General features: G+C 47.4%; 1 protein-coding gene and 1 long non-coding RNA gene across 2 annotated transcripts in view; both read left to right on the plus strand.

Annotated features, from left to right (window-relative positions):
- The first annotated feature begins 451 nt into the window (after nucleotides 1–451).
- The window catches only part of LOC119385730 (TBC1 domain family member 25), a 17,070-nt gene continuing 6,224 nt past the window's right edge, over nucleotides 452–11,297 (plus strand). The window contains exons 1-3 of the mRNA XM_037653119.2: nucleotides 452–844; nucleotides 1,338–1,640; nucleotides 1,828–2,009. Coding sequence (XP_037509047.1) covers nucleotides 452–844; nucleotides 1,338–1,640; nucleotides 1,828–2,009 — 878 coding nt within the window. The remainder of the gene's footprint in view (nucleotides 845–1,337; nucleotides 1,641–1,827; nucleotides 2,010–11,297) is intronic.
- On the plus strand, nucleotides 6,442–8,844 carry LOC125757638 (uncharacterized). Its single transcript, XR_007415378.1, has 3 exons — nucleotides 6,442–6,552; nucleotides 8,569–8,650; nucleotides 8,717–8,844. It is a non-coding gene; the product is annotated as an uncharacterized LOC125757638 (long non-coding RNA).

Here is an 11,297-nt window from a genome sequence, read left to right on the forward strand (position 1 = left end):
GAGGAACCCCCCCCTCTCTCTCTCTTTACATAATGTCGCATATATGAAAACCAAAGGGAAAGACTTCTGCAGACTTCTTTACGAGCACTTCGGGTTCACCTTTCTGTACCGCTCTCCTTGGGGCGTCGGCACTCGGTCACTGCAACTGGATTATATGTGGTGCCATATTTAATTTTATGAACAAACCACAGAGGTTACTATGCTAATATTATAAGCGTCCTTTTTTATTCGCGACAGATTAGTTGAAAAATTTAATTATTTTTTATTCATTTTGTAAGTTTCGTTTTTTTTACAAACTATCTTTCTGGCATTTTTTTTTTCTATTTCGTGTATCTTGACAGCTTACACTGCCGTATGATTGGTGGCGAATCACCCGTAGTGGGTTGAGCCATTCCGCCAGTAGCCAACCAAACCACCAACCCTTCCTCGAGGAGCAAGCTCGTTCATTGCCATGCTGAACCTGTTCAGGAACAACCGCAGCAGCAAGGCTGCTGCGGGGCCCAGCGGTCTTCGAGTGCCGCTGGCGCCCGATCGGCGAGTGCGGGCGCAGCCTCGTTACAAGGCAGCAGCCTGGCTGTTCTTTCTGCAGATGGAGAAGACACTGGGTCGATTCCACCGTGTTCTCAACCTGCCCGCTTTGCAGGACTCGCTGGCGGGCTCCCCCAGCGGCTCTGCCACGGTCATTAGCTTACCCTGGACCGGGGGCAGCCAGAAGCAGGCGACGGTGTGCCCAGTCGGAGACCGAGAGTTCCGCGCCTGCCTAGACGACGAAGGGCGACTGCTAAAACCGCAGGAGCTGCGCCTCGCAGTCTACAAGGGCGGAGTCGAACCATCTCTCAGAAAGGTTCACCTATTGATTGATTTTTCGGAGTCTTCAAATCAATGTAGATGTATTTTCCACATTGGAACGCGTTAGAGCAAGATTTGCTAATTGACATCGTTAAATTGAATTTTGCTCGGTTGGGTGTTAGAAACAATGCTTTATGTCTTAAGAAGGACACATTGTTTCTTAGAAAAGACAAGAACGTTCTGTCATCTACCCTATTAGCAAGGAGCGCGTACCAGTTCGGGAACACGAGTACGATATGGCATGGATTCGTGATTACTCGACTGCCCTGTTCGGAAGTCAGTTTGTGGAAAACTGCATATAGTGTAACAGGCGTGTTCCTTCAAATAGTGCCGGCATGGCGATTCGTGAAGGCAAGCTAAAGCGAGGTAGCCTGAGCTCAAAAGCCGACAGAGAGTGAACATATCAGCGCGTTCTTCTTCACTGCCCGTAGCTAAGGACAGGGTGGGAATGTGTCTCAGCCACGAAAGGTAATCCAAATTATCCGCAGGTCGTCTGGAAACACATCCTTAACGTGTACCCCGAAGGCCTGACGGGTCGGGAAAGGCTGGCGTACATGCGCCGGAAAAGCGACCAGTACTTCGAGCTACGCGCCGCCTGGAAGGCGGTCGTGGAAAATCCTGCGTTCAGCGGCGACATCCAATCGGTCAGCAACATGGTGCGCAAGGATGTTCTGCGCACCGACCGCTCGCACCCTTTCTACGAGGGTGCAGACGACAACACCAATGTGGTCTCGCTCTTCAACCTACTCACCACGTTCGCGCTGAATCACCCGTCGCTGTCCTATTGCCAGGTGAGTCGAAATTTGAAGCGCCTGTAGCGAACGCTGCGCACGTCAGAAATAGAGGTGTTCATCGTGTTGCACCTGCCTCGTACTTCGTGGTAGGCATGTGAGGAGTGTTTCGCAAGAAAGTGCAGTAACATTGCATACGATTCTGACTCATTCATTCATTAATTAATTAATTCATTCATTCATTCAGGGCATGAGCGACCTCGCGTCACCTCTGCTGGTGGTCATGCGTGACGAGCCGCACGCCTACGTGTGCTTCTGCGCACTTATGCGACGTCTGGGACCGAACTTCGACGTGGACGGCGAAGCTATGACGCTCAAGTTTAAGCACCTGTCCGATCTGGTCGAGCACTACGACTCAGCTTTCTTCAGGTGCCTCTCATATAGCAACGCTGGTTATAATACATCTGTGTCATAGCCACACACATATTTTCGTCGGGTTCGCCGCCTTATTCTAGGACTAGGTACTTTAGAAAGAATATGGACAATACAAGTGGCTTTCCAGGTCCCTGGCATGGCTTAATGACGCCACGCCCGTAGCAATTTTCGTATTATATTGGCGCCTAACAAAACCATTGCCTCATTTTAATGCGCAAGTATTCTTTGGCGAGCACTCCAGGGAAGCACGAATGTGGGTAGGTGGGTAACAGGGTGACAGTAGTGTCCCTATATATGATACCGCAGGTAGCAGAGTTACGCATACGCTTTCCTCGCCCCGCTCGCGCCGCTCTTCGGCGAGCGCCGCCACGTGGTGCAAAATGACGTCAAATGTTCAATTACGCCGCGGCGAAGCCAACTTTACGGAACCGACGGTGCCGGCTCCCGCGCCGACTTGTTTCCGTCAGTTCCATCATCATTGCTTTTTCGAACAGTGAAGATACACGAACTATGCGAGAACTAGGCGAGGAAAGGTCGTGAGCTTGCGGAAAATAATCGCACCATTTTTCTTTGCAAGGTAGAAAGTGAACTTTTAAGCTGTTCGATCGCAGCATGCATGGGAAAGCTGTGGTGCTGGGATCGGCCTCCGCTGTAATATTCTTTCAGCAAGCAAATCCATGAATGGATGCAGTTTTGCTCAGAGCCTATCTATATACAGCTTCACTAAATGCATTATACCTTCGGTTTACTTAGGGCACCTTTGAATCAATTTAACAATTGAATCGCTTAGTCACATTTAATTAAGTCCGTCACCTTTAGTCTACTTAATGGGCCTTCGATTCACTTTAATTCTCCCTTGGTTCACTTAATTCACATTTTGTTGTGCGTTTGAGCCACTGCTATACGCCCTGTACTGCCCCCGGTATCGGCCGAACGCTGTAAAATTGCTGTTCTACGCGTTGGTTTGCACGCGCACGCGATGCTCTAGAACCTATAGCCATATACACCTTGGCTGTAAAAGTGCGATCTTGCTCAGCACGTGCGAATAAGGCTGAGGTATGTCGCAGCGCCCGAACATCGCGCCGTATTTCTCTCCTGCGTGCACGGCGGGTGGCTTCACTGCGCAGCCGTTGAACATAATGGCGGACATATGCGCAACTCTGCTCCCGTAGGGAGCATATACAGTAACTCTAGGTGACAGCGTAGACACGGTGGGCTAGTCCAAAGGCTAGTGTCATACCTCAAGTAGCAAGGAGGCGTCAAAAGAGGTCCCACAGTAATTTCATTTCATTTCAGCACTATAGAAGTCCCACAGTAAGTAACTATGCCTTTTAGTTCGCGCAGAAAGAGATGAGACCACTACAATGTTACAACCTCCTTGCAATGTTACCATAACAAAAAAGGGTAGAAATAAATGGCGAAAAATTGTTTGAGAATTGGTTGCCAGTTTCAAGGAGCTGATACAATTTTCACGTCAATTTTATATATTGTATACGCATTATTAACGCGATACCGTGCACGAGCCCGATATTCTGGTGCCGGCGTCGGCGGCATTGTCTATGAAAGAATGGATGCAAAAAAACTAGAAGTTGTTCGGTGTACGAATACAACCGATGAGCGAAGCTCCTTAGCAATGGGACGCAAACGAATATGCGCCTGATCTCACTGCTGGCTTTCATGAAGGCGGCAGGGTGGGGAGAGCGTCTGCTGCGCTCGGTGGCGGGAACGACTGAGCTACTGAGGGCGGCGCGTGCAGCGCAGGGAGAGAGAGACAGGTGGGGGAGGGGTGCGGGCGGTGATGCGGCGGGGAGCTTCGACGGCGGCGACGGAACGCCGCGCGCGCTCATTGTCTTTTCGCGCCGGCACCGGGTGGGGAGAGCGTCTGCTACTACCTCGACAAAGCGCCCGTAGTGCACTAGAATTATGGTTATCATTTCACAATCCACAATAAAGGTGGTGAAAGTGAAGACGACCATTATAACCATTCGTGCACAGAGCTTATTTCTTTTAACCTCGAATTTCTGGTGCTCTAGAACCAAACCGCTCAAGGCCTAAACATTTCCTCTTAAATAACCGGCCACTGCAACCCAAAGCGATGCTCAAGAGAAGGGAGCTTCAACGGCGACGGCGGGGTGCGGGTCTGAGGAGCTTCGCTTCTAAAAAAAATGACGGGCTCGAGTCGGAATTGAACCCAGGTACTCCGCGTGACATTCCAGTGTTCTACCCCAGAGCCACCCTCTACAGGCGTCATGCAGGGCGAGGAGTCACGTTAATAGAAGTAATGCTGCGTGGCAGAAACCTAGAATCGCACCAGGCGCTACACCATATGCGTTGCTTAATGAATGAGTGCTTTGAACCTGCCCATTAATTACTGAGGGTTCATTCATAATTTATCATGATCATCCCTATCAGCTACAGCTTCAAAAATTGTACAGCAGTGTAGACACGGGTAGTAGGTGCGTTCCTACGTGACGAAATGATGAAATATGGCATGAAAGGCACTTCGCGGCTGTACCTGCAGTACGCAATTTACTACGCTCACGATGTGTCTTTCTTCGTGTCACTGTTGGGGTGTACACTGAGAGGCAAAGCATGCCAAGCGAATGAGAAGGCGGTGCGAACGGTACCCGATTACACCATCGCGTTCCACTCTTAAGGGCGAGGCTTAAGCATCCTCCAAATTATTTTTTTACAGTTGCCTGGATGGGTTTTTCGGCTTCCAATTTTGTTGAACTGTCGCAACAAAATGCACTACAACGTGACAGACTTCGTTCGCGGGGTCACACGTAAATGAGGCTAAAGCGCCTCGCACATCATGTAGTGGTTACACTTCTACAGCGTAGCTGTAAACAGGACACCACCTTTATTTTGCGCCATCCTTCCGTTTCTACAAAAGTCCTAGTGCCTCCTAGGGAGCTGTGGTGCATTTTGAAGCATTGAAGTGTTTCTTTAGAACGAACGCCCGCACGGTATCTATTCCGGCCATGATTGAAAAAAAAAAGAACGCCATAGGAATAAAGAAATAAAGCAAAATAAGTTTTCTTGATGGAGCCTCGTTGGTGCTGCTAGAGTAAAACAGCCATCAAAGCGGAGGTAGCATCCGTGCACTCTAATCACGGTAACGTTTAGGACAGCATGGAAAGACATGTAACCTATAATTTATAAGTTGCATGGCTGTTACAGCAATTTTATCTTTGTGTTTTTTTCATTTCCCTCTCTCATAAAGGTTACATCGACAGTAGCGTGCCAAGTTAAAAGCTAAAGCACCGCGATGAGCATTGTAACCTTTAGATTGTAACTTATATAAGCGCAATGACTCATCCGTCAGGGGACCTACACTATGGAGTGGAAGTTTATTGATCAATGTGTCACATCGCGATCTGTCTTGTTCAAGGCTGGCTTTATCAATTGAACAGCGGATGATATACACACAGAACGGGTCTTGACAGCAGAAAAGCAAATCACAGAAGCAGCGATTTTACATTGCGGCATACTGAGGCAAGCGATGCTGGGGTATGAACTAAAACTGGAGTTCAATAAGGTGAGCCCGCTTCCAAAACCCGTAATTTATGAAGTGACATAATCTGCACAGACATCGGCAGAAGCACAAGAACGAAAAACTATCGTATGTTGGTCAAATGTTTGTGCTAAATAACTTATTAAGTAGCTCTTATATCTATTTTGCTTTTAAGCCGCAGAAGTAAATAATTTGCCTCCGGGAAGCTTCGCATATGGTGACAAGATAAAGTACTGTGAGCACACGACAACCGACCAAATTAAACTCACGATGCGATCGAAGAACCATCCCGTGGAGCGAGAAAAATATTTTTCCGAGACTCGCAATACAATTTATTCAAATTTCGCTGTCGTGTTGTCTAGTTTCTTTCTTTTTTTTTCGCGTTATAATTAACGGATCGTAAAGTGCAGCAAACGTCACGGGACAACATAGCACCAAACACGCTTAACCGTCATCAATTCGCCAACACGAGAGAAAAAGATGCCGCTGAGTTCACAAAACAGAGTGGGACGGCCGCTCCAGTAGAGAGGCCGCGTAGAGAGATGTATGAGCTCGCTCGCGGTGAGTAACGAATGTGGCGTCCTCGAGGCGCCGCTTCAACTTTATCGAACCAGGGACGGCGTCATCTCTCCTAGGCTTTGCACAGCTTGAGGTGTATGCCGGGACGAGCATTCGAATGCGAGGCGGTCGGTGCGGTTGTTGAAGTCGCGTTTGTGCAGTGCTGCTCTTTGTTTCATCGATTTATAAAGGTTTTACACTCCGCGCTTTGTTGACGTGTGTGGTCTAATCGTGTTGTGTACGTGAGTGGCGTGTAACTAGTGATACAGCACGCAAGGACAGCCATTAACGTGCGCGATCCGCCGCAAATCAGCCACGAGGCATTGCAACGGGCACGCTCAGTGGGCTGCGCGGCCGTTGCGACGAGCTGCATTGCTGATTCTTCGCTTGAGACTGGCAATTGTCGAGCGGGTTGCATCCGTTGTTACGTTGCCCGAAGACAGTAGTAAATGTGATTTGCAGGTAAGCAATATTCTATCTTCAGTACGTTATTTGCTTGTGTATATGTACTTATGTCGCGTGTTTACCTGAATTCATGCTCATGCTTACGCTACTGTACGAGATGGGTCGTGTCATACTTTTATGTTTTAAATACATCGTGTCATACTTTTATGTAATGCATTGTTATTGGCAGTATTTGCTGTGCGTTTGACATTACAAGATGAGTGTTTGGGCGTATATTATGAAACATCCGACTAAGATCATTCGTTATCATACACGTTTATGCGAGAAGAGATGGACAGAAGTTTAACCCTTCTTGCTGTCGCCGTCTTGGTACCTTCAACACGCTCGATGAAGGCTGCAATCACGGTGTGAAATACTGTAGGCGGCATAAACAAAGTGCCCCAGATCAGCTTTGCCCAGACGAGCTCTGCGTGCGCAGTAACTCGCTCCTGTGAATGGCAGTCTGGGCTGTTTGTCATGTCCTTGTCACCGGTACATGATATTTCGTGGCGTCTATACGCAACCTTTCGCCATGCTTCAAACTCGGCTGCGGTAGTTTTAGGTGGACGAGTGAGGGTTTAAGGCAGTAATGCGGGCTAGTTGGTTGTGATCACTGGTGTTCATTTCGGTAGCGCAAAGAAAATTAGACACATTAAAAAAAAAAAAAGCCCTCGTAGAGTGATGTAGCGCGTCGCGCCTGTGCAACGGGTTTTTGTGTGTTTCCTTGCACTAAAGTCAGTTGATCTCTAGCGCCCGTCCTGTCTACGTGTCCTCTCTTGTCTTTATAAATTGTTTTGCGCTACCGAAATGAATAAAGCTTTAAGTACACGAAAGACAATGAAATGGCGTTAAGAGTGCGTTTTAAGTGTAGTTTTCAGTGTGTTAAAGGCAATCACAGCATCCTTCCGTGTGTAGCTGAATGTAGCAAACCCGAGGCACTGAGCCGACCGAAGTAAACATCTAATACACACACACACACAAACGGACGTTTATGACGTGAAAAAATAAATTGCTAAATCCAGTGCTTTGACTGAGCACGTTTCAGGGGACACGCAATCGACTGGGGGAAGGCACGTGCTCGCGCTAGAGAAAAATGACTGTCACGACGTCTTTATCTCGAGTCGCTCTTGATACCGACTACTCCGTGTGTATGAGTGCGTACGTGTGTGTGTGTGTGTGCTCGTGCGCGTGTGTGTGTGTGCTCGCGCGTGCGTGTGTGCTCGTGCGCGCGTGTGTGTATGCGCTCGCGTGTGTGTGTGTGTGTGTGCTCGCGCGCGCGCGCGTGTTTGTGTGTGCTCGCGTGTGTGCGTTTGCGCTCGCGCGTGCGTGTGTGTGCTCGCGCGTGTGTGTGTGTGCTTGCTCGCGTGTGTGTGCGTGTGTGTGTGTGCGCGCGTGTGTGTTTGCTCGCGTGTGTGCTCGTGCGCGCGCGTGTGTGTGTGTATGTGTGTGCGCGCGTGTGTGTGCGCGTGCGTGTGTGTGTATGTGTGTGTGTGCTTTTTGCTCTAGTCGGCTCAGTGCCTCGGGTTTTCAACGTCACCACGTATCAACCCAACCAGACGGGCTTCCGTCAGACTTCAAACTTCTGCGTCTTGACCTAACTTGAAACCTTACCACAAATATATCCTGAAGTCATCTTCATTCCATAGTTGCTCTCATACAGATCACAATGTACGGCATTCAAAATTCAGATACTCCATGCTCATACGCTGCTGTAAGAGTTGGGTCGAGTCAGAAAAATAAATTGTCATGCTTTTACGCATTGTTGCCGGCAGTATTTGCTCTGCGTCGCTCGATTACGTCTAACTGCTTCGCTATCAAAACGGGGCAGCTGAGAATATGTTACGCGATAAGCGATACGCTGTGGCTTAACGATTTTTCAGATAGCACGAATGCCAGCAATCGTGCGACGTAGGAGTTCAAAGGGGGACATGGTCAGTGTGGTTGGTATGTCTTTCAATGTCCTTAGTTCCTTGGCGATAAAAACTTGTTCTCTGGCACTGAGATAACTTTTTTGGTGTTCTCGTTCTGTTCTAGGGTGCAAGCAACGTGTCATTGTGGTTAGAAAAAATGAATCAGTATACATGTGATTTAACTGTCAAAGCCGGAATGTTTAAAGGTACGTAGACAACACAAATGATTTTTTCCCGCCATATTAAATGTGTTGCGTTGGAAATGTTTACAGCATACATCCCGCCCAAGGCATGCTGGGATGATCTCCTATCAGGCAGCTTGGAAACTTCCAGACGTCGATATGCCTTACGTTCGGTGCAGCCGAGGTTATGAACTTTCAAGTGGAATATGCCCCTTGAGGAAAACAATTAGGTACGAGCATATTCAAGCTCCACGTGAAATGCCAAGTATGGTCACTGAAAAATGTAAATTGCAATGTTTCTGTTTCTAATCACCTGCTGTCGTGTTTCTGCTACTAAACTGTTACTTACATTATATTGTATTGCTGACTCTTGTGCTAAACAGAAGTAAATTGCATTTGGGATTAACGTGCGTTTTCAAATAAGATTTTTGTTTTCCGATAAGCGTATTGCACAGGATAGTAGATTTGAGGAACGCTTATGTATTGGTCAAGTAACACCCCTTTTTTTTGGGGGGGGGGGGGGGGTTGGAATATGTGTCTCACATTGCGTGCTATCGGCAGTTGTGTGCAAAGTGGCAGTAACCGTTGGAATAGTGCAAAATAACGGTCCTCTCCATTTATTCTGCTAAAGGTTACTAGATAACTCCTATTTTATAAGTACACAAATTTGTGAAAATGTGCACCTTTAGTAAACGTTACCGTGCTTAGAGTGTAGTAACCTTTAGTACCCGTTCACAGTATCGAGCATTCTCACGTAAAAATAGAGGTTACGTTGTACAGTACACGGTATACTGTTTACACAAAACGGCTTGCAGGAGATTTTATACAGCCACATCACGTAAAAATAGAGGTTACGTTGTACAGTACGCGGTATAGTGTTTACACAAAACGGCTTGCAGGAGATTTTATACGGCCACCGCTCTGCGCCTCTTCTTTCCTTCGCTCTTCTTTCTTCGACGCATTCCAGGAGGTTACGCTCATCACATGCTTGGATCAGCCAGTAGTGCCACAGCAACGGAAGCACAGCCATCCCCTCTTTCGCACTTCGTGCTGCGCATGCCTCGTGTTTTTCCGCGCTTCCTTGTGCGGTTTTAATACACCGTCCATATACTTACGCTAAGAAATGCGAACCTTTGCGGAAGGTGTCACATGGAAGGTGCTTCTCGGAACACACGCGATGGAGCATTGTAATAAATCAAGTGCATGACTGCTTATAGAACGTGACAATTGCGGTGACCGAGGCCAAACGCGTCGCCTTCGCTCATTAGAAGAGGCAGCTAACAAAACATTCGCATATTCGAGGCGACTTGGAGTTAGCATGCACTACAGCAATGATGAACCGCGATTATTATTAAAATGTGGTCGACCCGTCAATATCAGTGAACACCAGAGATTTTATAACAGTATCATGATATACGTGTCAGGCCATCCTCTCCTGGTCGAACTTCTATGCAGTTTAAGCATATGCTGGTGTGATTATAACACTTCAATTATTTTTCTGCTGCTCGTGCACTTTCATTGACTGTGTGATTCGCGCTTATCAAACTGTGTCTTATCCGATAATAAATACCAGCCGTCTATTTGTTATAGGGCTATTTGCCATTTTGTTCACCTTCAAATATGGGATCAGCATTGGAAACGTGGATACTGACAAAAATGGGAAGTTGACAAAGCAGGGAAGCTGCTGAAGGCGGTAAAGAAGTGCGCGGAGAATTAACACTGCTCTTCACGGCGTAGAGTATATTCAAAATTGATATACAGACCACTCGTCATACGCCACGTTAAGTCAGTTTTACGTACTTCTCGCAAAACCCAAAGAAATGTCTCAAATCATCGCGTAATAAGTAGCTGGCTGGTACGTTTGTGCATATTATATACGAATGCTGAATGATATTATCAGAAAAACACGCAGTAAATGCAAATGTATGCATACGCAAAACATACAATAATACCAAGAGCGCATATCAAGAGCCGGAACGCGGTTTTCTCGAGAGATGCAAATTGTAATGCTTAAGCATCTACGTAATGGATCAAGAGAGGATACTTGTCTGATACGCATGGCACAACTCATGATTAAGAATATCTGTCAATCACATGCTGTTCTTAATTATCGTTTTTTAGTGGCAGACGGACGCATTTGAACGACGCGATGCTTGTGGGCGAAGGTGTGACGTTATGATGCATGGCTCTAAGCCAACTCCAAAGGAAATTGTTTTGTGTTTTTCTTGCGATTAGGGAAGCGTACATCTCTTGCCACGGACACCGCAACTGTCGTGATCTATGCAGACAAAGTACCAGAATTATTCCAAAGCTCCAGCGTGTGTAGTCAGGACAGGGCAAGCCATATGACACCGCCGTGAAAGTTCTCATTACTCTGTGTACATATTTGTACGCTGCATAATAAAGCCGCAGAAAGAAGTACAAAAGGTTAGGCGTGCACAGAAAGAAGCCCTAAAGGAAGAGCCACGCTTCTCTTGCTAGACGACACTTGGCTGGGCCGATCATGCGTGTAGCGAGTGGTCCGAATGTGTCGCAGAAAGAAGATCGAAAGAAAAAAGAGGCACATACCCTTTGTTAGGCGACATCTGGGTGGGTGGGCCACGGGTAGAGCGGTCATAACTGAGTGTAGCCCCCTGCAATAATACGTGATCAGCGTCGTGCTTCTCCTTAG

This window comes from Rhipicephalus sanguineus, chromosome 3, assembly GCF_013339695.2.
Source record: "Rhipicephalus sanguineus isolate Rsan-2018 chromosome 3, BIME_Rsan_1.4, whole genome shotgun sequence".
Lineage (NCBI taxonomy): Eukaryota > Metazoa > Arthropoda > Arachnida > Ixodida > Ixodidae > Rhipicephalus > Rhipicephalus sanguineus.